Source organism: Notolabrus celidotus, chromosome 6 (genome assembly GCF_009762535.1).
Source record: "Notolabrus celidotus isolate fNotCel1 chromosome 6, fNotCel1.pri, whole genome shotgun sequence".
Lineage (NCBI taxonomy): Eukaryota > Metazoa > Chordata > Actinopteri > Labriformes > Labridae > Notolabrus > Notolabrus celidotus.
Genome location: NC_048277.1, coordinates 32,086,369 through 32,109,596, shown reverse-complemented (window position 1 = coordinate 32,109,596; position 23,228 = coordinate 32,086,369). Strand labels below are relative to the sequence as shown.

Below are 23,228 nucleotides of genomic sequence, written 5' to 3'. Positions count from 1 at the left end.
TGTGTGCCTCCTCCATCCTTTCTTCCCAGAGCACTGTCAGCTCGCTAAGAACTGCCTGCTTGGTTCTCTTAGACCAGAGGACGATGTCAGGTCTGAGATCTACAGTATCTCCACAGGAAATCTGAGCTGCTTGTTGAGGTCTACCCACATCTCCCAGTCGATTGCCATGGCTCTGATCCTTCTGTTAATCATCTCTGCCATGCCAGCCTCTCCTGCTCTGAGAAAGGAGATGAACTGGAGGGAGGAACGTGAACCCTAACATGCTTCCTCATAAAGTTTACTTGCTCCTAAGTAGTCAAAGTAGATATGAGTCGATGAGATAGGGGCAAATGACTGCTAATCATTTGTGTTTGTGTTCACAGTGTTTTCATGCCACTCATGCAAAAGTCTATGCCCCAGTTTGGCCACCCCAGTCACAAAAGCTTGGCTTCTCCCCCTGAATATATTCCATATATCCATAATCCTCCAGCAGAACGTCCATCATTACATTTACAAAATAAAATGTCAGTTTCCATCATGTAACATTTCTCATCCACAGTCTGTACTTTCATAAATCCCTTGCACCTCAAAGTCAGCAGGCTGCTCTGGGTGTCACTTCACGTCAGCATGATTCTGAAGTTGGAAAAAAAAAAAGATAAGTATTTTGCCTGCACTCAAATAATCAAAATGACTTGTATGAGAGGTTATTTATAGTCGGTGGCACTGCTGGGAAATGCTTTGAGAAAAACAACCGATTAATGCTGTCATTTCTTCACTTCTCAAAGTACTGAGAGTCTGCAGAAATATTAAGAAATGCTTTGGGGCATTTCCTTTTAATGTTCTGACATGAATCAGAATGCACTGAAGGAGAATTGATGACTGAATTCTGCATAAATCGAAGTATCATAGTAGAAATATATGGTTCTGATTGGAGAGAAGCTCTGGGCTGTGTGCATCAATAACATAGTGCAACGCTGGAATAAACTCTTCTTATACTCATTCCTGAAATTAAATTAAAGCTTGAGAACATGCTGATTTTTAAAAAAGATACACAAGGGTTTCAACCTCTGAACTCCATTAAATCCAAAAACTTAAAATATTCTGTGACAGTTTAAATGTTTTGATTTAAGGCAGCTGAATAATCCAAAAGTAACTCCTCTTCAACTTCACACACTTTCACTACTCTCAGAAAGGTTTGCACTCTTCCCAAGGTAAAGCTCTGTTCCTTCAGCACAACAACAAAGAACTCCAGCAGCCTTGAAAATGAAAAGCTCTGGGTGAAAGGGTTTTTGTAAGATGAGAAGATCATACAAGTCGCATACTATCTAAATAATGACTTGTTTTAGGCTGCTTTATTGCAACAGAACATAAAATAACATATTATCTTCTGCGAATAAAATATAATGGTGGAATAAAATACATTCAAGAACCTGGTGCTGTCTGTTTATGCCACAACAGAGACCTGCAGCTTGGTATGTAGGCTCCCTCTGGCTGTCACTGTGCAGACTCAGGGGATGGGTGCTTTTGTTTACCATGTCTGCACCATATCATTATTCAGCCTCACAAACAACATCCATCCCAACCTGTGCTCCTGCTCTCCTTAGACACATCTCATATCTACAATTTAATATGCCATTTTACCTCATGTTCATCTGTTTATCAAATACCCCCAAAGTGCACCTAATAAACCAGCAAATGCTTCACGTTAGGAAATTGAAACATCTCTTAGATTCCTCAGCAGTTGATTAAACAGAGTATGAATTATATATGTTTTCTCTATTTATTATTCCTTTGAACCTATGTATCAACTCATGTTTGAGTTTTCAGTATATGCTTCATATTTCAGTGGTGGAATAAGTATTCAGATCAGTTGCATAAGAAAGAGCAGCAATACCCCAGAGTTATAATATGCACATACATGCATACATATTAACGGTTTAACTGTTAGAGAACAGGCTTGGGATTGAAGATTCAGATTTTTGGCATGACTGCTCTGAAGATTTTGAATCACATGTGATCAGACTACTCGCTCAAAGCTAATCAGATAACATGTAATGGGAGTATTTTAGTATTAAACAATCTGTTTAAGTGTAGTCACAGTACTGTACCCATAACTTATCAGATAACATGGAATCAGAGTGCTTTTGTAAGTATTTATATATATTGTTTATTTGAGTTGTTTAACCTCCTAGTACAAAAGGAAGTTATTGTAGAGAGAAACCCTAAAAGGTCATGATTAGGTACATTTTATTTTCTCTGTTTTCTCAAGATAACGAGTTCATTTCACTTGTTTTCTCAAGAACTCGACTTTTTTTTTTTCCGTTATCTGAAGATAACAAGCTTTGTTTTCTCAAGCTAACATGAAAAATCTAATTTCATTTAATCATGTCCTTTTAGGGCTTCGGTACTAAATATAAAATGAGCAAATGTATACATATGGTAACCAAGTAACTTTAGGTAATAGGAAAGGCCTGTTATCAGTTTCTTAGATTGTCTTGTGTTTTAGTTATTTTCTACGGAAGCCCTTAAATGACATGGTTACATACATTTTATTTTCTCTGTTTTCTTGAGATAATGAGTTAATTTCAGTTGCTTTCTCAAGATCTCGACTTATTTATCTCATTATCTCGACAAAACAACTGAAATTACCTTGTTATCTTGAGAAAACAGAGATAATTAAAATGTATTCAACCATGTCATTAAAGGGCTTCCTTAGAAAATAACTACAAAAACAAGACAATCTAAGAAACTGACTTTAATCTCAGAATTCTGACTTTAATCTCAGAATTTTGACTTTAATCTCAGAATTTTGACTTTTTTCTCAGAATTTTGACTTTAATCTCAGAATTTTGACTTTTTTCTCAGAATTCTAATTTTAATCTCAGAATTCTGACTTTTTCTCAGAATTCTGACTTTTTATTCTGACTTTAATCTCAGAATTCTGACTTTCCTCTCAGAATTCTAACTTTAATCGCAGAATTCTGACTTTTTTCTCAAAATTCTGACTTTAATCTCAGAATTCTGAATTTAATCTCAGAATTCCGACTTTAATGTCAGAATTCTGACTTTTCTCTCAGAATTCTGACTTTTTTCTCAGAATTCTGACTTTTCTCTCAGAATTATGACTTTTCTCAGAATTCTAACTTTAATCTCAGAATTATGACTTTCTCTCAGAATTCTGACTTTCCTCAGAATTTTTACCTTTAATTTCACAATTCTGACTTTTTTCTCAGAATTCTGACTTAAATCTCAGAATTCTGACTTTAATTTCAGAATTATGACTTTAATCTCAGAATTCTCTCAGAATAATGATAATAATAATAAAACCTTAATTTTTTTTCTTCCAGTGGCCCTAATCCTCTTCCGTAGAGAAGTGTTTGTTGAGTTTAATAAAATCTGATTCTGGGGGGTTGAAATTATACTTGCCACAGAATTGTTCATAATTCAGAAGATGACCATCTGTATCCATTAAGTCACTTATAAACCATATGTTTCTCTCGTGCTAGTCTGCACAGAATAAAGAGTACATACTGTACATACTACTGCTGTTGCAATTTCATCTGGGCGTTGTATGCAACTAAACCCTCCTACGTGGCTTTCCCAAACAGCCTGTGGTCTGTGTGTAACTCGTCCAGCAGGGGGCGCTGTCGCCATTACACTGAATCAGTCTGTTTACGGAAGTCCAAGTGACGTGTCACTGTCCACCGAAGCATTGTGGGAAGGAAAGTGGAGCTGACGGCCGCTGATGGCAGACTCCTCAATTAGTGACATATCCTCGATAAGTGAGCAGCTTTAGGAAACACAAAGTAAAGGGAAACGATGCTGCTTCATGAAGCTAATGTAAACAGCCTCTGAAGGAGGGGAACATATGCCGGTGTCATCGCTGCTCTCCAGAGAAGAGGGATCCTGTGTCAATGGACCGCGGCGATTCTATTTTCCTTTCCAAGGGAGTGAAGTAGAGACGGATTATATCCCCGCTGTGGATGGGTGGGGGGGCGACTGTGCTCCCGGATTCTCTATCGTGTGAAGTTTCTTGAGATATCTGTCGAAGACGCCGTCAAACATGTCGACCAGCAGTCCCGAGGCGGTGAAGAAACTGCTGGAGAACATGCAGACGGACCTGCGCTCTCTGTCCATGGAGTGCAAGAAGAAATTCCCCCCTGTCAAAGAGGTTAGCCTGCTAGTTAGCCACACTGTGCTGTAATCTTAATTCATCCTGTTCCCTCCTTTTTTAAATCTGACTTTACAATCATTACAAAGGATGTTGTATTTCTAGCCTGTCTAGACTCTGGGCCTCCTGCTGATGTGGACCCTGAGTTAACCTCTATGATAAAAGTTGTGTCAGCTACACTAGCTTCCTTCAGCTTCCTTCAGATCTGACATGTAGATATCATGATAGACAGGTGTTTCGTTTAAAATTGCTCCTGTAAAGAGCTTGGATAGGACTCCTGTTGAACTTAGGAACTACTGACACAGCATACAGTCCATGCATAGTGGTGCGCTCATCTCTGAACTCTCTTGAATGGGATCAGTGTAAATGGAAAACAGTGCCACACTGTTTAAATTACATTGAAGTAGCCTGCTAGTTAGCCATACTGTGCTGTAATCTCAATTCATCCTGTTTCCTCCTTTTTAAATCTGACTTTAGAATCATAACAAAGGATGTTGTATTTCTAGCCTGTCTAGACTCTGGGCCTCCTCCTCCAGTGTGCTGGGATGTGGACCCTGAGTTCATCTCTATGATAAAAGTTGTGTCAGCTACACTAGCTTCCTTCAGCTTCCTTCAGATCTGACATATAGATATCATGATAGACAGGTGTTTTGTTTAAAATTGCTCCTGTAAAGAGCTCAGCAAGGACTCCTGTTGAACTTAGCTGACCCAGGAACTATTGACACAGCATACAGTCCATGCATAGTAGCTCACTCCTCTCTGAACTCTCTTGAATGGGATCTTTGTGAATGGAAAACAGTGCCACACTGTTTAAATTACATTGAAGTAGCCTGCTAGTTAGCCATACTGTACTGTAATCTTAATTCATCCTGTCTCCTCCTTTTTAAATCTGACTTTAGAATCATAACAAAGGAGGTGGTATTTTTTAGCCTAGTCTAGACTCTGGTCCTCCTCCTCCTGTGTGCTGGGATGTGGACCCTGAGTTCACCTCTATTATAAAAGCTGTGTCAGCTACACTAGCTTCCTTCAGATCTGACATATAGATATCATGATAGACAGGTGTTTTGTTTAAAATTGCTCCAGCTTGGACTCCTGTTGAACTTAGCTGACCCAGGAACTACTGACACAGCATACAGTCCATGCATGGTAGCTCACTCCTCTCTGAACTCTCTTGAATGGGATCTGTGTAAATGGAAAACAGTGCCACACTATTTAAATTACATTAAAGTATGTTGCATATCCAACAGTAGAGCTACCAACACTATGAATGTGGAACTTTTTTAATGCTAGGATGCAATAATAATATTTCCTTAGAACAAGCCTGCATTGTTTGCATTATACGTGTATGATTATCCTACATTCTTAATATATGTTATTTAAAATAATATACTATTTGTTTAGTTAAAAATGTAGAATATTTATTTTCAATTATGTTTATTGAATTTTACAGCATGTTTTGTTTTATTTTTTTATTTTATGTAACATTTATTTAACCAGATGAGATCAAGACCTCTTTTACAAGGGCAACCTGGCCAAGAGGTCAGCAGCACACGTCAAAATGAATAGCACAACTCAATAGCATGGAGCAGATATATACAGACAGCATGTAGAAACAATCAATGATTTAAAAGTGCAACTAATTTGCAAATAAAGTGCAATTTGTGATCACAAAAAAAGCATTTTTTAAAAACACAGGTAGTGTTCTGTGGTCTGTCTTTCATTTAAGATGGAGCCAAAGGCGTCAAGTGAGATAAGATCTGACAATTTCAAGTCCTTCTAAGCAGTAGTAGCAGCAAAACTAAATGCTTACCAAACTCTGTCCGAACTCAGAGAACACACATTTGTAAAAATGTCCTAGGAGCGCAAGGCATAATGGCTTTTTGATCTTTGTAGATACACACAAATACATTGAGACCAAGCCAAGAAGGGATTTGTAAATGAGACGTAGCCAATGTGTATGTGTGTGTACACTCAGGGATGGCCAGTCAGCTTTGACGTAAAGTTCACAAATATATAAGAAAAAGATTTTAAAAAAAAACAGAAAAACACCAGGGTTGGGCAGAAACCTTCCACATCTCCATCCCTATTTTCCTATCCCCAGCTGTCCTGAATGATTTAAGGCACAATATCCAAGAGTGAGTTTGCAGCACACCACACAAAGCAAAAGTTTACTTTTTGCGTCAAGGTCCGGATCAAAGCACATCTCATGATCATTATGTTTGAGTGTTATGAAAGTAGGATAAGAAATAAGAAAGATTCACACGTCTTTTTCAAGCTGATGACAGAGAAATGCAACATCTCCAGTCTGAGACATTACATCCTGAAGCCACTGGTCAAGCGTGGTCAGGGCAGAACCCTTCCATTTAAGCAAGATTGAACGTCTGGCCAAGAGCAAGGGAAATAATGTTGAATATTTAGACATTATGACGTAAGAACTTTAATAGGCTACCAAATGGCTTAGGAACTTTATTCCTACTTTATTCCAGCTGAGTGATGCTGAACAGCATTATTGTTCATGCAAACATGCACAATACAGCCACTTTGCAATACTGGATGGTTATGATAGGGTCTCCACAAGTGTTGTTGCTGTTCTCCAGTGCTTTAGTTAACATAATTATAACCTTTTAAATGGTATTGCTGCAGGAGTTAGCTTATGATATATAAAACCAAAGCTAATAGAATAGAATCAAATCAAATGGAATAAAGTTCATTGGTATTTATAAAGTTACAGATCAGGACAGACACATTGGGATTTGAGTGCATTGCTCCCAGAATCAGCTATATAAAACAGAATGAAAAGAATGGGGAAAAAACTATATATCATATTGTACAAAAAAATACACATTCAATGAAATCTATAAAAATATCAGAATCAGAAAAACTTAATTTTTCCCTAGGTGACATTCAGTCATTACAGTACAGTTGCTCTTATAAACAGTATAAGAAAGTCAAAATATTAATAGAAAGAAGGAATAAAATAAGATATAAATATGAATAAAATAAAAATGAAATACAATTAAATAAAAATAAAACAAAGTTGAATGAAATAAAAATAAAGATAAAACAAAGATACAAATAAATAAAAGAGAAAAATTTAGATAAAAGAAAATAAAGATGAAATAAAATAAAATGAATATAAAATATAGAAAAACAAAATGAAAATAAAATGAAAAAGATAAAATAAACTAAAATGAAATGAAAATAAAGATAACATAAAGATACAATAAAAATAAAATATAGATGAAATAAACAGAAATGAAATAAATGAAAATATAGAAAAAACAAAATAAAAAAGATGAAATAAAAAAGATGAAATAAAATAAAGATGAAATAAAATAAAGATTATATTAAATAATAAAGTATACAGAAGCACAGAATAGTTAGAATTAGCTATGTACAAATGCGCTGGAAATGAGGGTGATATATACAAGGATGTTAAAGCGGTCAGGATATTACACACAAAACAATAAAATGAAATTTTTTCTCCCACCTCACACAAGAGATTTATGTGAGCCAGTCACTTTGAATTTAATATTTTGTCAGTAGTATATAAACGAGAGGACAGTTCTCCCGCGAGCTGTGTTCTACATCTGTCATGGAAGACTTGTTTTCTAAGTCAGTTTTCTAGAGAGCATTCATACGTAAGTTTTACTTCTTTGAATGACTAACTGGCTTCATTGTGTGGCCATGTTGCTGACATCATGGCCTACTTTGAGAACAGAATAGTACAAGGAGGTGCAATGTAAGGGCCTCTTACAGTGTGTGTGCATTGTTAGACTCTCACAACGGTCAACCCAGTTTTTATCGCTCCACGTCTTGAATGACACACAATACTCTTTAAGACGTGCTCTGCTTTCAGCCGTCCTACTGTAAGCTGAATTGATTGTGTTTTCTGTTGAATCTCAAATTTAAAAGGGTCTGATTACATAAAAAATTACAGAAACACAACTCTCATTCACCCCGTCGTGGTTTTACTGCTCTGCATTTACTAAATGTGTGAACATGTAGGTGTTATTTTATCATTTACACCTCAGAAATGCACACAGAGTAGATAATGTTCTCCTGAAGTTATGTAATTCAGCCAACACTGTCTCAGTCAGTCTCCTTACCTTAAGTCCCTGTAATTCCCAGGTACTGCAAGTTCACTGTAGCCTCTCATACGTAACAGTGGTCACTCGGTTCAGTAGATGAAATGCTGTATTGTACGTAAGGCTTTTGGAGCTGTGGAAATATTCCTCAGCCAGCTCAGCAGGGTGATACATATCAAGCTACAAAGCCAGTCTGAGGCTGTTTTCCCCCTCAGGTCTCACCTCAGATAAAGACAATGTTACAATGAAAGAGGAATACTTCAACAAACTCTTCCACGTCCTTTGTGTTTGGACCACTGCAGACTGATTGACTGGAGTGTGACTTGTGTGGCAGTCACGCAGGACCATAAAAAGCCTTCATCTCAGGTCGAAGGTCTCAGGCTGTTTGTTGGCCTTTGCCTGGGGGGCCTCATGAAGCATCTCCTTCAGTACTGATTTATCATCACTCGTGTTTCCTGGTCGTTATACTACCATCTTTCCCTGAGGGGTCACGGCAGTGCAAAGAGTCACTTTGATGTTCTCCTAAAACCTCAGCCCTTTTTCACTCTGGTTGATGATGTCGTTACTCAAACAATCCTTCCTCCAGGAGGCTTCATGGTGACGTTTGCTGGGATGTTATGTTGTCACAAATCAGCTGACAGACCTCGGTTTTATCACACATAAAACGTTTAGTCTCTTTAAGATTATTCTTTGAAAGGATGTTTCACTACCATTTTTTTCTCACAGGTACTGAATCTGATACTTAGACTTTAGTTCCTCCCAACACTGAGCACCCTCACACTTTGATTCCACTGCAAGCGTGTGGACCACGTCAGTGCCACGCCCTCCAGAGCTGACCCATGTCCACTCAAGTCCATGCTCATGTTTCCACAGAAAGCACTGTGGCGTGTCTTAGATGCATCCCAGAAGCGTCCCACTGCTACGCTCCACACGTCTGTTTTTGAGGGCTCGGTGCGATGGAGCCCACTTCCAGCAAGCATCCAGCTGAACAGAGCTGATTAACCCGGACTGGGAGTCATGTGGTCCCAGTGGTGTTTGGTGTGTGGTTGGATGGCGCAATACCGCGGTGCAGATGGAACAACCAGGTTCAGTTTAACAGGGGCACTGGCCCCTCCTGGCCCTTCCCCAGAACCGCCACTGACTCGATGAACTGCAGTTTTTAGCACTCCCGCATTAGACTCATATTTTTAGAATGGAGGTTGCTACTTGGTACAAACTCCTGATCATTGGTTACATCGTATAGATAAGATAGACGTACTGATGATGAATGTTCAGTTGAAACATATAAGTACAAACATTGAAAACACTTAAATGTGAGGCAGTAAAAACTTCTTACTTAAAATGCACAGGAGCACAAAAATCATACAACAATATCTGAACGTACAGCAAATCAACCTCTGCTAGACGTACTATCAGTTGCTAGTGTGTTGTTCTGTTTGTTTATCATTGTTGTAGCATTATTTCCCAACTCCTGCCTGAGTTTGCAGTCTCTCAAGTCTAGCTGCACGTCGCTTCACTATGCTACATAAATGGTCCCAGTGGTGTGTGGTGTGTGGTTGGATGGAACAATACCGCGGCGCAGATGGAACAAAGCAGTACAGAATAATGATGGGAACACACTGGGTTCCAACATTCTGCAAGATTTGACTCACATTAGGCTTCATGCTAGCATTGTGCTGTTTGTTATTGACACATGACAGTTTACCTCAAACTTGTTGATGTGTTTTTTTAGAGGCTGCATCGACAAGGCGCAGTGACCGGCCTCCTCAAAGACACCTGACACCACGTGTCAGGCAGCATCAGAGGCCCAAGCCGAACTCTAGACTCCATATTTTCAGCCCCCGCCTTCTAAATGATCAGCTGGTGACATATTTAGATTATGTAAACATGAGTATTACAAAAGAAGACAGAGGAAACCTTGTTGTCATTTCCCAGCCACACACCATGTTCCAGTTCCTTCCCGATTTCCCAATCCGTCTCCCACAGTGACATTGCACCACAGCTACTGGTTCCTCAGGGTTCAAGACGAGCCAAGAAGAGCCCCATTGATTTTTTCTGCATCATAGTTTCACGCTTAGAGCCTCGTTTTTTTCATTGAGAAGCAGTCAGTGAAACCTCCAGGGCTTTGCTGTTTGTTGTGCTCTGATTGCTTTTTGCCTGGGTGAAAAAAAAACCCCAACATGAGGCAGCCGGGGCCTCGTCTCTCTGAGGATGAGTCAGGTGATGCTGTCAACTCACGGTGATATGTGACCGCCCGTCTTGGGGAAAACCGGCAGAATTAATGAAAGCATCACGGACAGCCTTTGTATGGCTCGCTAAGCACATCTCATTTTGTAGACAGGTCATGAAGGCTGTACAGAGACAAAATAACAAGCGGCAAGGATTGGGGATTTGGTAGTTTGACACGACTGCACTGAAGCTCTGACTGAATAAGCCTTTTTTTTTTTTTATAATATGCCGAGTCCGGTCCAAAAATCTGCTGAGTTTAGAGACTCTTCTCAGCATGTTTCTGTGGGAATCAAATGTGTGATGAGCTTCACTAATGTGGCTTTTCAAAGAAATGAGCTGGCCTCAGAGATGAGTTAGGGCTGCTTTCAGGATCTTGACATAGAAACGGCTCTGGAGGGGAAGTGAAAGTACTGAGCTCTGCCTGGAAGTGATCTGGTCCTTAAATAGTTTACAGTTGAAAACAAAACTGAATGTCAGTTTCTACTTGGTGTTGAGTTTTCAATTCGACTTTGTCCAGAATATCTTGGACTCTACTCTGATCCCTGTCTAGGAATCCCAGAGTATTGTGGTTTAACTCAAGGGTCTTTAAAGTACTACCATGGAAGCACTTAGATGATTGGTACACTGTGTCACAAACACAACATAAAATGAGCTTAATGATTACATGTAATACTAGGTTTACTGTTCATGCCACTTCCCCTTTATGTTGCTGTTCACCATTATGCTGCAATGAAACTAAAGCCCATTTGAAATATTGGAATACAACTGTTTAAGATATTAGAATTGGATCAATAGTAGACAATGTTACAAAAATTGGATGGGAATTGGAACCAAATCTACGAATGACCTAAAGTGGGATTTTTCAAAACTAGAAAATTATAACATTTCAGATTATCAATCCCACCATCAGTCTCCTGGGTACTATATTTAACATTATAATATTTGAATAATATTAACCCGCCATTTGCCACCCGACTTTGGGTGATTAACAGTATGAGGAAGAATTCTGGCGGCCTGTTAAAAGAGAGGGAGGAAGCAAAATTCTACGTATGCTGCAAAGTTGTTTATTGCCATTTCTTGCCAGTAACTCCATGGCCAAGCACAACAGCTTTGTGCATCATGTTAGACCAAATTGCAGTACACTACTTTCATCTGGTTGGAAAAACTTGGCAAACTCCATTAGCTGCTGCTGGAGGATGGTCATCTTTCTCCTTCATTCAAAGCAGTCATGGCAAGCGCACTAGCAATCCAAAGCGACTAATTTGTAGTTGTTCAAACAGAAATTTAAACTCAAACTAACCAACTCGTCTCAAGGTAAAAAAAACACGGCTAAACACGAGATCACAGAGTCTGTGGCTAACGCTGTCAAATTGGTTTACAGAGTGTGGGGCTAATATTAGCAGACCTAGCACCACCAGCGTCTGATCCTCCTTGCAGGCTAACGTGTGCGTGCCTGTGCTGTTTATGTTTTTGTTCTGGTTGGCTACAAACAACTTAATCTCCATTTTCTAGATCAAAATACTGCCGAACCATGCTGTGTGACGAGATTCCATCTGTCATGTGTTTAGATCTGAGAAATAGAAAAGCCATTACCAAGCTCAAGCTCTAGTGGCGGCACTCGAGCTTGGACACAACATATCATCAACTCTTTGGGCCTATAGTAATGTAAATGTTTATAATTCTTTTAACTGTCATGTGTAGTTGTTTACATCTCAGAAGAAGAAAATTTAGAACCAAGCTACAGCTCCGTCTAGTGGCGGGTGGCGGTGGTACAGCTTATACCCAACATTACTTGTACTCAGCACTTTGGGCTGAAAGTAATATAAACAATAATAATTCCTTTAACCAGCTAGTGAATCTTGGTTTGGACGCCTAAACTTTGTCGCAAGTCCTGTTGGTAAAAAATAAAAGTGATCCATTGTTGAACCCAGTGTTAAAACTGGCATTGGCGCAGATTTGGCCTAATGGCCACGCCCATTAAGCACTTGGCCCGGGTTAGATTCGAGCCTGCGGCCCTTTTCCTGCATGTCATTCCCCCACTCTCACTCTCCCAGTTTCTGTCTCTGTTCACTGTCCTTCCCCGTCATAATAAAGGTGCAAAAGCCCCAAAAGGGGCGCCGTTGGACTAGCGGTATAAGTGTGCCCCATATGCATAGCAATACATGCTATAGCCCTGGTTGCAGAGGTCGCAGGTTTGATACCAGCCTTGACCATTTAGTGCACGTCCTCCCCCACTCTCTACTCCCCCAATTTCCTGTCTCTCTTCAGCTTTCCTATCAAATAAAGGCAAAAATGCCCCAAAACATAACTTAGCTAGCTAACCAGACTACATTATGATATTACCAAACAAATCTGTGAACAGGTTTTCAGATAGACAGTTAAAATCTTCCATAAGATGACCCATCAACAGGAGAGACCTTTCTGTTCTTCGTTAATGTGACATCATCAGTTCAGTGTTATTTCTTTCAACTTGGCGCTGACTGTCTCGGAGGGAAGTCTGCAGACATCGAAACAGCTTCATCAACACTTGGTTTGAGGAAGTGGGTGGAAAAAATGTTAATCTGCACAAAAAGGTTTTCAGTCCACCTCGTTCTCCACCGAGGAGTCGGACAGAAAACGTAAAAAACTTTTACTGTGGAGACTTACGAGGTTTACTGCGACAGATTTTACATGCAGGGATTTGTTGTCGGTGCTTTCAAGATGGAGCACCTGGTTCCACTTGAGGCTGGAGAAAGGAAGCGGGAACAATGTGCTTCTAATTAGAGACATTTCTGTTTCGTATTCACTCTTTCACAAATTCTCCAAGCAAGGAAAAAATCCCTACATTTTTAGGGGGAGTTGTGCTGCGGACAAATCAGAATATTTAAGATTTTTATTCAAGAGTTCAATTAAAATCCCAGAATCTAACAGACCCAGTCATTTCACATCACACAGACAGGCTGAATATCTCAACACATGCCTCCAGAACTCCCTCTGTTACATTGTCCCCTTCATTTAGCCTCTGCTTTGCAACATTCATGGCCACTTTGTTGAAACCGGGCCCTCTGACGGGTACAAGGACTCTCGTCAGAAGTATTTAAAGACACTTGAATATTCTTTGCAGTATGTGGCCACTCTGGCAGAGAATACATGCTCCTCTTTCTTGCTGCCCTTGGGCCGCAAACTGTGGAATTTGTGTGTGACTCATATCAGCTGAAAAGATTGAGAGCTTTAGTATGCAGTATGCAATAATGTAATGTTGCAGTATGGGAGTCTGTAAAGATGTTTTTGTACAGCAGCAGCAGCCTCTGATGAATATCTCATCTTGAGCTGCATAAGTCTGACTAGAAAATGTAGCTTTCTGATGATAATGTAAAAAAAAAGTTCAAAGATCAGCAGCTCAAAACACATCCATACTTAATGACTTAAGAAGCAATTTCTAGCAAAAACCTTCCATAATTAGATGTTTTAATGAAATGACCCCACAGAGTTGTCAGTAAGCCAAATTCAGACATTAGATTTTCAATCAATCAATTAATATAGCACCTTTCTTTCAAATCAAATGCAATTAAAAGCGATTTACAGCGATTGAAAACAAGAAAGAAATAAGAATAATGGCAAGACCTACACTACTAATCAAAAGTTTGGACACACCTTCTCATTCAGTGGTTTTTATTTATTTTAATTATTTTCAACATTGTAGATTAATACTGAAGACTTCAAAACTATGAAATAATCTGGTTTTGTCATAATCTGGATTACAACTAGGGGTGTAACGGATCAAAAAACTCACGGTTCGGATCGGATCACGGTTTTGAGTCACGGATCGGATCATTTTTCGGATCAGCAAAAAAAAATAAAAAAATAAAAAGACAAATATAACTTTGTCCCTCCATTTATTTTGTAAAACACTTTTAAACTTTTGCCCATTAAATAAAAACAACCATCAACTCAAAATTTACTCTGGGCCCAGTCCTGGCTCATTCACTGCATTTCATGTCATGACAAGTGAAGGACCAGAGGAACTTCAAAAGTTTCACTCCATTCTTCTTTCATTTGCTGATTTTCACCGTCCACTTTTCTTTGAGATGCAAACTGAACACACCGTTTTCGTGCATTCTAGAGTCCTACAGCTGGCAAAGTGCCAATATGCGAACTGCTCCATAAATGAAAGTGAAAGTTAAAAATTGCACTCGCAGCAGTGGACTCTGAGTGACCCAGTAACAGCCTGTCTGCGTATCGTTGACATGGAGACAAGTCCCGGTAAACACGACCAGAACACAGAGTGAAGGAATAACAGTTCGGGGGCCATGAACAGGCGGCCGGATGCGGTCCGCGGGACGCGTATTGACGGCCTCTGGTCTAGTGGGTGCGCGACGGAATTTCATAACGTGGCTCAATCACATTCAGCATTCACTGTATTTCACAGGGAAGCCAAAATGCTCCCATACATGTGACTTAAAAGTTGCAGGAGGGTTTTCAAGTTCCTCTGCTCCTTCACTTGCCATGACTACTGCTGTGCTTGACGAGTGAGTGTGGATTGAACATGCGGTCATCACGTGAACACGCGCAACTTGCACCACTAATTACAACAGTAGTCAAATAGGGCTATCCATTGTGTACCAACCCTACCTCTGAACAACACAACACAACTGATGGTCTCAAACACATTAAGAAGGCAAGTCATTCTACAAATGAACTCTTGACAAGGCTCATGTTAATTAGAAACCATTCCAGGAGACCACTCCATGAAGCAGACTGAGAGAATACCAAGAGTGTGCAAAGCTGTCATGAAGGAAAAAGGGGGCTACTTTACAGAATCTAAAATATAAAACATATTCTGCTTTGTTTAACACTTTTTTGTTAATTAAATAATTCCATATATGTTCTTTCATAGTTTTGATGTCTTTGGTATTAATCTACAGTGTTTACAATAATTAGAATAATCACAAACCCTTGGATGAGAAGGTGTTTCCAAACTTTTGACTGGTAGTGTATTAAAAAACAAAACCTCTGAATGCGGACGTGCTAAAACCTGCAGTTCATCGAAGATCCACTAGAGGCTGGCTCTGGAAGTACAGAAAACCACATACACACCAATTCAAAAAAGCTGATCTTTACAGCAGAAATAAACATGTTTACAGCCTGGTACAAAAAACATGTGTAGTCTGGATAGCTCATTTCTCTATTTGCGCACACTGTACGGGGGGGGGGGGGGGGGGATTTTTTCATAACGTGGCAATTTTGAAGATATAGAGATTACGAGTCTTACAATGAGAGGCACAGCTGACTTGATTGGCAGGCGGGAACACTGTAGCTGTTGGCTAGGAGGCTCAAACCCCGCCTCTTTACCTATCACGAAGTTTGGTTGAGTTCAACATTTCCAATATGGGTCCCACCGACGATTGGCCTCAAAACAGCGCTTCAGAAACAGATGGGTGACGTATTTTATATAGTCTATGCTCTTGACCCCCATTTGTGTCTCATGAGCCCCCAGGGGGTCCTAACCCACACTTTGGGAACCCCTGTTATAGCCTGCTGGTTATAAAAGCATGTATTAGTCTCTCTGTGTTGCCCAGAGAGAGAGAAACAGCCTCACTCTAGAAATGTTCTTTAAATAATAAACTGCTGTTTTTGTGATTTTGTACATATTGACTAGAAATATCAACCTGAACTGATCAGACTGAAGCTGTAACTCATGTCTGTATTTAAACAACCATACAAACCCAGAGAAAACGTTACCTAGCTTTATTATGAGGCTGAAAATATTGTCTCAGTTCTTTGTTTCTCCACAAACCCTCCAACTACCCCAGATTCTGCACTTTTGGCACTTGTCTTTTCAGTGATCCTTCATAGCTCCAGCCGTATGTTATCGTCTCGGCCTGTGGGGAATATCAAAAGCAGCCGCAGCATTGTTGTAATTACTCCAGACTAAAAAAAGCTCTCTCTGTTTTCTCCTCGTTACCCTGTAAAGACCTCTGGCTTTGTGTGGGGGAACAAAGGAGAAGAAGGAGGCTAGCATTTTTTTGAAGATTAACTTTTTAAGACGCTGTATGGTAAAAGGCCAGTTACCAGAGGGTTGCTAGGACACGGACTTATCAGCAGGTTATGAAGTGTTGACTCCCTCAGTGGCTTGACTCTGCTGTTGTTCTGATGACACGCTAAATTATAAACCTGCTGCAGGCCACATATTTCATCCACATATTGAGGATGTCATAGAGATACGGTGTGATTTGTGATTCTCATTTATTACAAAAAACTGTGGAGCCGGTTTTTCATTATGCTAAACTATAAAAGGTCGCCTGGTAATCACTTGGATTTGTCTCATTTTGAAATTTCATACAGTTTTTTTTTATAGCAGCAGAGATTAAAGGATGATGATGATGATGATGGTTCTGAAAGAGTATTTGAAGCTCCATCACATGCACGCCTGCAATGTAGTCAAATCATGCAGCAGCCGTATGAAAAATGCATCAAGGTAATGTCGGCCCATCGGCTGTTTGCTCTGCTGATGCTGCCACTGATCTGGAAGAAGAGTGTGGTAGTTGTTGTTGAGATGCTATATTGTCTATTTTTGAGTATCTATCAGAAACAGAAGTGCTGGATTAATAACTATTTTCAGTGTGCATCTTTCTCGCCGTCTGTGAGCTGTGCAGACACTAGACGACTCAGCATGCAGCTGCCAAAGACGAGTACTCACCCAGGTGACTGATGGAGGAGATGAATAATGTAGTCATGGTCTGTCAATCAGCAGAGTTGCAGTAAAGTTGTCATCTGCAGGTTCAAACTTTAGAGACAGACTGAAATAGGGTTGCACAACATATCACAATTTTATTGTGACTGCAGTGATGATGTGTTTGCTGTCATTTGCAATAAACACATTGCAAAAGTCAGGATTTATTGCATGAAAATTGAAAAATGACTTCATGTAACAGATGTTCTGAAGTAACTTGTTTTCCAGTTGTTTGTCAACTAGTCTGAAGATGTGAAATAAGTCAACATAGAGTACAAAATATTTAACATGGCCAAATGTGGGATCACACAGTCTGCAGGTAAATGATGTCAAAGTAGTTTGCTTCGTTATTATTATTATTATTATTATTATTATTATTATTATTATTATTATTATTATTATTATTATTATAATCATTGCTGATCTTGTTAACGTTACCTTATTTTTAACTTTTATTTCTACTCTTACTAATTTTATTGATTTTACTGTATTAATTCTATTTTATTTTTAAGTATTCTATTTATAATCATATTTTTTTATAATTTTACCATTCCTGTTGTTTTTTGTCTCTGTTCTTTTGTGAAGCACTTTGGGCTGCATGTTTGTATGTATGAAAGGTGGGATTATTCGAAAAACACTGAAAAATTATACTTTTTTTTTTTTTTTTTTTAATATTTTATTTGTAACTTTTGTAATGTAACAAGACAAAACAAATACAATCAAACAAGGGCTCAGACATGTGAAATGAAATAAAATAAAATTGATAATATGAAAAATAAAAAACAGTAAACAATAAATTAATAGAAAACGTGAAGAAAATGTTAGTTGAGAAATGATTTTAAATAACAAAATAAACGAAGATAAGTAATAAAATAAATAGAAATACATATATACACATAAACACACATATGCACACACATGCATACGTATGCATACACATACATACACACAGAAATAATGTAGAGAGAAAGCAGGGAGAAAAAAAAACTCCCAAAAAAAACCCCAAAAAACAAAACAAACAAACATAAAAAGACCATACAAAGCTGCCAAATAAGATGCGTACTCTGGAGTGCTATGCGTCAAGTCTGCATATATAAAGAAATACTCCACTTTCATCACACGTCAGCCTCATCCAAAAAGGGAAGGAACGGGCTCCAGATAGCTGAGAATGTCTTCACAGAGCTAGATTGCAGGAACCTTAGTCTCTCCATTTGTATGACTGACATCATGTTAGAAATCCATTCCTGAAAAGAAGGAGGGGATGGGGACTTCCATTGCTTCAAAATAAGTCTCTTGGCAACTATCATCCCCAGTGTTAGTGATGAAAAATTGTACTTTTAAAACGAGAAAATATTTTAAGCAACTCTTCAATTTTTAATAAGTAAACCTATATTTGAATATTAGAAGATCATTGCCCATCCCTACTTGTTTCACATTGCTTTGGTCAAGTGCTTATGTGACAGTTTAACCAGGGACAGCCTACATACACCTTTATCTCCATTCTCTAGATCAAAATACTTGCCGCGCTACACAATGCTATCTGTCATCTGTGCTTGTTTACATCCGGGTGGTAGAGCATTGTTGCATTATAACATTACAGCATTAGCTGTTAGCCGGAGCTAGTGGAGGGAGGCTGCTCTAAGCTCAGACACATCATGTGGCTGACATTTGTGTCATCTGTGAGCTGTGTCATGTTTGTTTATTTACTGCACTTCATTTCTTTATCACAATACTGAACACTTTGCATATTTTCTCATATCATACAGACCCGGTTTGAAAACAGTTTTTCTGATCCCCTATCCCACACCGGTCCTGATATCTTAACTTGAGTACTGGCCAATACTGAGAGTGAGTTCCTCTTTGAGACCAGTGCACAATCTACAAACCCTCTAACCTAAAACAGCTCAAATATCTAGAAACAAGCTTAGCTAACGCTCATATTTTTTATACCTTTAGCTGAAATAGAAGAAAACCCAGACTCAAATATGTGAACATCACACTCCAAGCTAGCAGAACTCTGTTGTCATTTGCTTTGTAACATGATAGTTAACCTGAATCCAGTCTCTCTTTGATGCTTGTGTCAGCCATGGTGCATATTATCTCTATGTAGGCTACTGTTTGGAGAAAAGAGGGATCTGAATCTGTAAAACTTAGACTCTAAATTTGCACATTGTAGCTTCTATATAGGATATTTGCAGTATGAAAATATTTCCCTCAATGTTATGACACAAAAGGTCAGAGAAAATGTGACGGTGGAGAATGCAAAGAGGGAAGAGGAGAGGGAGGAGAGGGTGGAGAAAAGACCCAGACATGCTCTCAGTAGCTTCAGGTTGTTGTTGTCGACAGATAAGAGCAGCAGTCTCTGTTTTGACTGGTGAATCCTCCGTATCTGTTCTCTCCCGCAGACTCAAACTCTCTCACACTCCGACTTTCTCCATCTCATCTTCTCCTCTTGCCCTTTCTCTCTTTTGACATTCCTGCTTCTCCCACGCCGTCGCTCAAACACCTCACTGGGGAAATCACTCTCTGCTCGCACTGTAACCCTCTTGAGTTGAGCCTGTTTTTAACACTTCCTCCCAGCCCCTCTCTCTCTCTCTCCCCTCTCTGTCTGCAGCCGGGCCTAGCTTTTCCTCCCTGTGGCCATCATTACCAGAGGTTGTGTCTGCCACTGTTGGCACTGTGGTGCTGCACCATCAGCACCTCTTTGATACACATCACAGCTAATATAAATGTCTCTGTGTTTGCACCCCCTAGGCGGCAGAGTCCGGCATTGTGAAGATTAAGACCATTGCAGCCAGGAACACAGACATACTGGCAGGTGAGTAACAGAGGTGGTTCACCACAATGCAGATATCTAGCTGTCACTCTGATTTGCAAAGGATTAAATCTCCCAGAAAGCACTGCATCTATCTGAACTGAAAGTGATCATTTAATGTCATTATTCCTGAAGGTATTCAGCTTTACTCCTGCCTTTTCTATTTTTAGCTGCCCAGGGATTAAAAGTGCAAAGTCGCTGACTATGAATCCCCTCCTTTTTTTTATAGTCTGAATACCAATTATTGTGAACAGTGGTCAAGTGAGCTGACCTAAGTGCTGTACAATTCATTATAAAAAATTGAATTAAATCAATAAATAAAATAAAATAAGATAAAAATAGTAATAATAATAATTGTATTTGCAGAGCACTTCTAAAACCAAGTTACAAAGAACTGCAAAATAAAACAGGCAGTTCATAAAAACACACAGGCCAAGATAAAGAAATAAAAGAGATTTTAAAAGACATTAAATTCCCCTAAAAGAACTCTAAAGGAATAAATACAATTATTTGAAAATATATTTCTTATGATGGTTAAAATAAAAATAAAATAGAATAGAATAAAATAGAATAGAATAAAATAAAATAAAACAAAAATAATAATAATAATAATTGTATTTGCAGAGCACTTCTAAAACCAAGTTACAAAGAACTTGAAAAAAAAAAAGGCAGTTCATAAAAACACACAAGCCAAGATAAAGAAATAAAAGAGATTTTAAAAGACATTAAATTCCCCTAAAATAACTCTAAAGGAATAAATACAATTATTTGAAAATATATTTCTTATGATGTTTAAAATAAAACAAAAAATAAATAAATAAAAATAGAATAAAATAGAATAAAATGAAATAAAATAAAGTAAAATAAAATTCAGATAAAATCCAGGAAGGCTCTGCGATAAAAGTATGTTTTAAGAAGGGATTTAAAAGAGCTCACTGACTCAGCAGACCTGATCTCCTCAGGTAGATGGTTCCAAAGTGTCGAACCCCCTCACTGCGAACGCCCTGTCCCCTTTCGTTTTCCTTTTTGTAATTAGAATGCACAATAAACCTCTGCCCGAGGATCTCAATGCATGTGTCTGCATGTAAGGTTTTAAAAAAAACACAATGTGAGACCAAACCAAACAATTATCTGAGAAAGAGACAAACAAACAACAAGGAAAGCGCAACATAGGGAATGGAAACCTATTCAGGGCCAGAGGACTCAAATGCTAAAATATAAAAGTGAGTTTTGAGGTGAGTCTTAAAAGAGTCAACAGAGGGGGCGACCCTGATTGAGGAGGGGAGGCTGTTCCACAGATGCGGGGCCTTTACACTAAAAGCGCGGTCGCCCTTCAGTTTTTATTTTGACTGGGGAACTGCCAGGAGATCCATGTTAGAAGACCTCAGAGGCCTGGAGGTTTTGTAAGGGCTCAAGAGGTCAGTTATATAGGATGGGGCCAGACCATTCAGAGCCTTATAATCAACTCTGAAGCGAATTGAACGCCAGTGGAGGGAAGCCAGCACATGTAAATGGAAAAATCGCAAGCAATCATTAATATTTTTATACTCTTATGACATTGCTTTTGCAAAATAGACCTGCAGAGAGATGCTGCCCACTGTACTGTGATTCATTTTTGATGTTTGTTTATGTTGTCAGCCCTCAGAGCCATGTGGAGTGTACTGTAAACACACCGCCTGTTATCCTTCAAAGAATGAATATTACTGCTACATTAAATGCAGCACATTCTCTAAAAAAGGGGGACTTTCTAAATCATACAAGCTCTCTGATTTGATTCCACTCGCCACCCAGCACTTTCAAATGTGTCTGCTCCCTCTGACTAGTGAACAGAGGATTGTATCTGTGCTGTCTTGATAAACAAAGTCCAGCTTTGGTAACATTTGCAGAGCTGACACATAGTTGACATTTTCAGAGTGCCACCGTAGGCCGTCTGACACTGCCTGTAAACCGTGCAGCCGCTCGGCGCTGAGGAGTCCATTTATCTTTGTTTCCTACGTTAATGTGTTAGTTTCCCCTGCAGCTTAATGAGGTGGAACACAAAGATTGATGAGTGAAGTCTGCAGGTGTTAATCACGGGAGGAAGTTAATCTGGTGAAAATGATGTAGTTGGATGAAAAACACCGGATCCCCTTTATGATGAGAGAGGAGCACGAACATATCAAGGCCATGATTTCAGTTTCATTTGAATGTTTCACACTGAAATGAAAAGGTTTCAGCTGCAAGATAGAAAAAAGAAGTGCAAATATTTTTTATACTGAAGAGGTGTTGGACTAACCTTTGCAACAAAAACAAAAAAATAGAAAAGACTGAACCTTGGAAAATATTTAAACTCTAGAGCTTCCTCTGAGGGTTATTTAGAATTTTCTTTCTCTGTTATTTAATTCTGTGGTTAACGTTATTAGCTCCACATCCTTTCCTATGCACTACCAATATGAGATATCAATACTATTTAATATATTAAAGGTGACATATCACGCTTTTTTCATCAATATATATATTGGTCTAAGAGGTCCCCAAAACATGTCTTTAAAGTTTATGCTCAAAAAAACACTTTGAAATCAGATTTTGGCATGCCTGAAGAACCCTCTTCTTCAGTCCTCCTCAGAACACTCTGTTTTCCCTCTGACCACGCCCCCTCAGGAAGTGGATGTGCCTCGGCTGTCCAGCACGTTGATCTAATGTTTACATGTTGGCTGAATATACACGGCTGCTCACAGATCACGTTACTTCAACCCTCTGAATCTGATCCAGAATCTGATCCTGACGGAGAGGCGCCTGTAGCAGGACCTTTCTGAAGGATTGGTCACAGATTTAGTGTTTCTTGTTGTTTTATTTATCAGTATGTCGACGTGTGTCTTGGTACACAGCTACGAACATGTAGCTATGTGGCTATGCTAACTAGCGCTAGCATTTATCCATGATAAATAAAAATCATCCACTAGATCTTCAAATCTGCAGACGTGGGGAGTAAAACCGACCTCTACCAGAAAGGCAGCGGGACCTTTCTGAAGGATTGGTCACAGATTCTGTGTTTCTTGTTGTTTTATTTGTCAGTATGTCGACGTGTGTCTTGGTACACAGCTACAGCTACAGCTATGAACATGTAGCTATGTGGCTATGCTAATTAGCGCTAGCACTTATCCATGACAAATAAAAAACATCCACTAGATCTTCAAATCTGCAGACGTGGGGAGTAAAACCGACCTCTGCCAGAAAGGCAGCGGGACCTTTTCT

At 39.1% G+C, this 23,228-nt stretch overlaps 1 protein-coding gene across 4 annotated transcripts in view; it reads left to right on the top strand.

The window, feature by feature from the left end:
- The first annotated feature begins 3,672 nt into the window (after positions 1–3,672).
- mon2 (MON2 homolog, regulator of endosome-to-Golgi trafficking) overlaps positions 3,673–23,228 on the top strand; it is a 64,854-nt gene continuing 45,298 nt past the window's right edge. For all 4 annotated transcript variants that reach the window (XM_034685426.1, XM_034685424.1, XM_034685425.1 and 1 more), the window contains exons 1-2: positions 3,673–4,150; positions 19,934–19,997. In XM_034685426.1, coding sequence (XP_034541317.1) covers positions 4,043–4,150; positions 19,934–19,997 — 172 coding nt within the window. In that variant the 5' untranslated portion in view covers positions 3,673–4,042. The remainder of the gene's footprint in view (positions 4,151–19,933; positions 19,998–23,228) is intronic.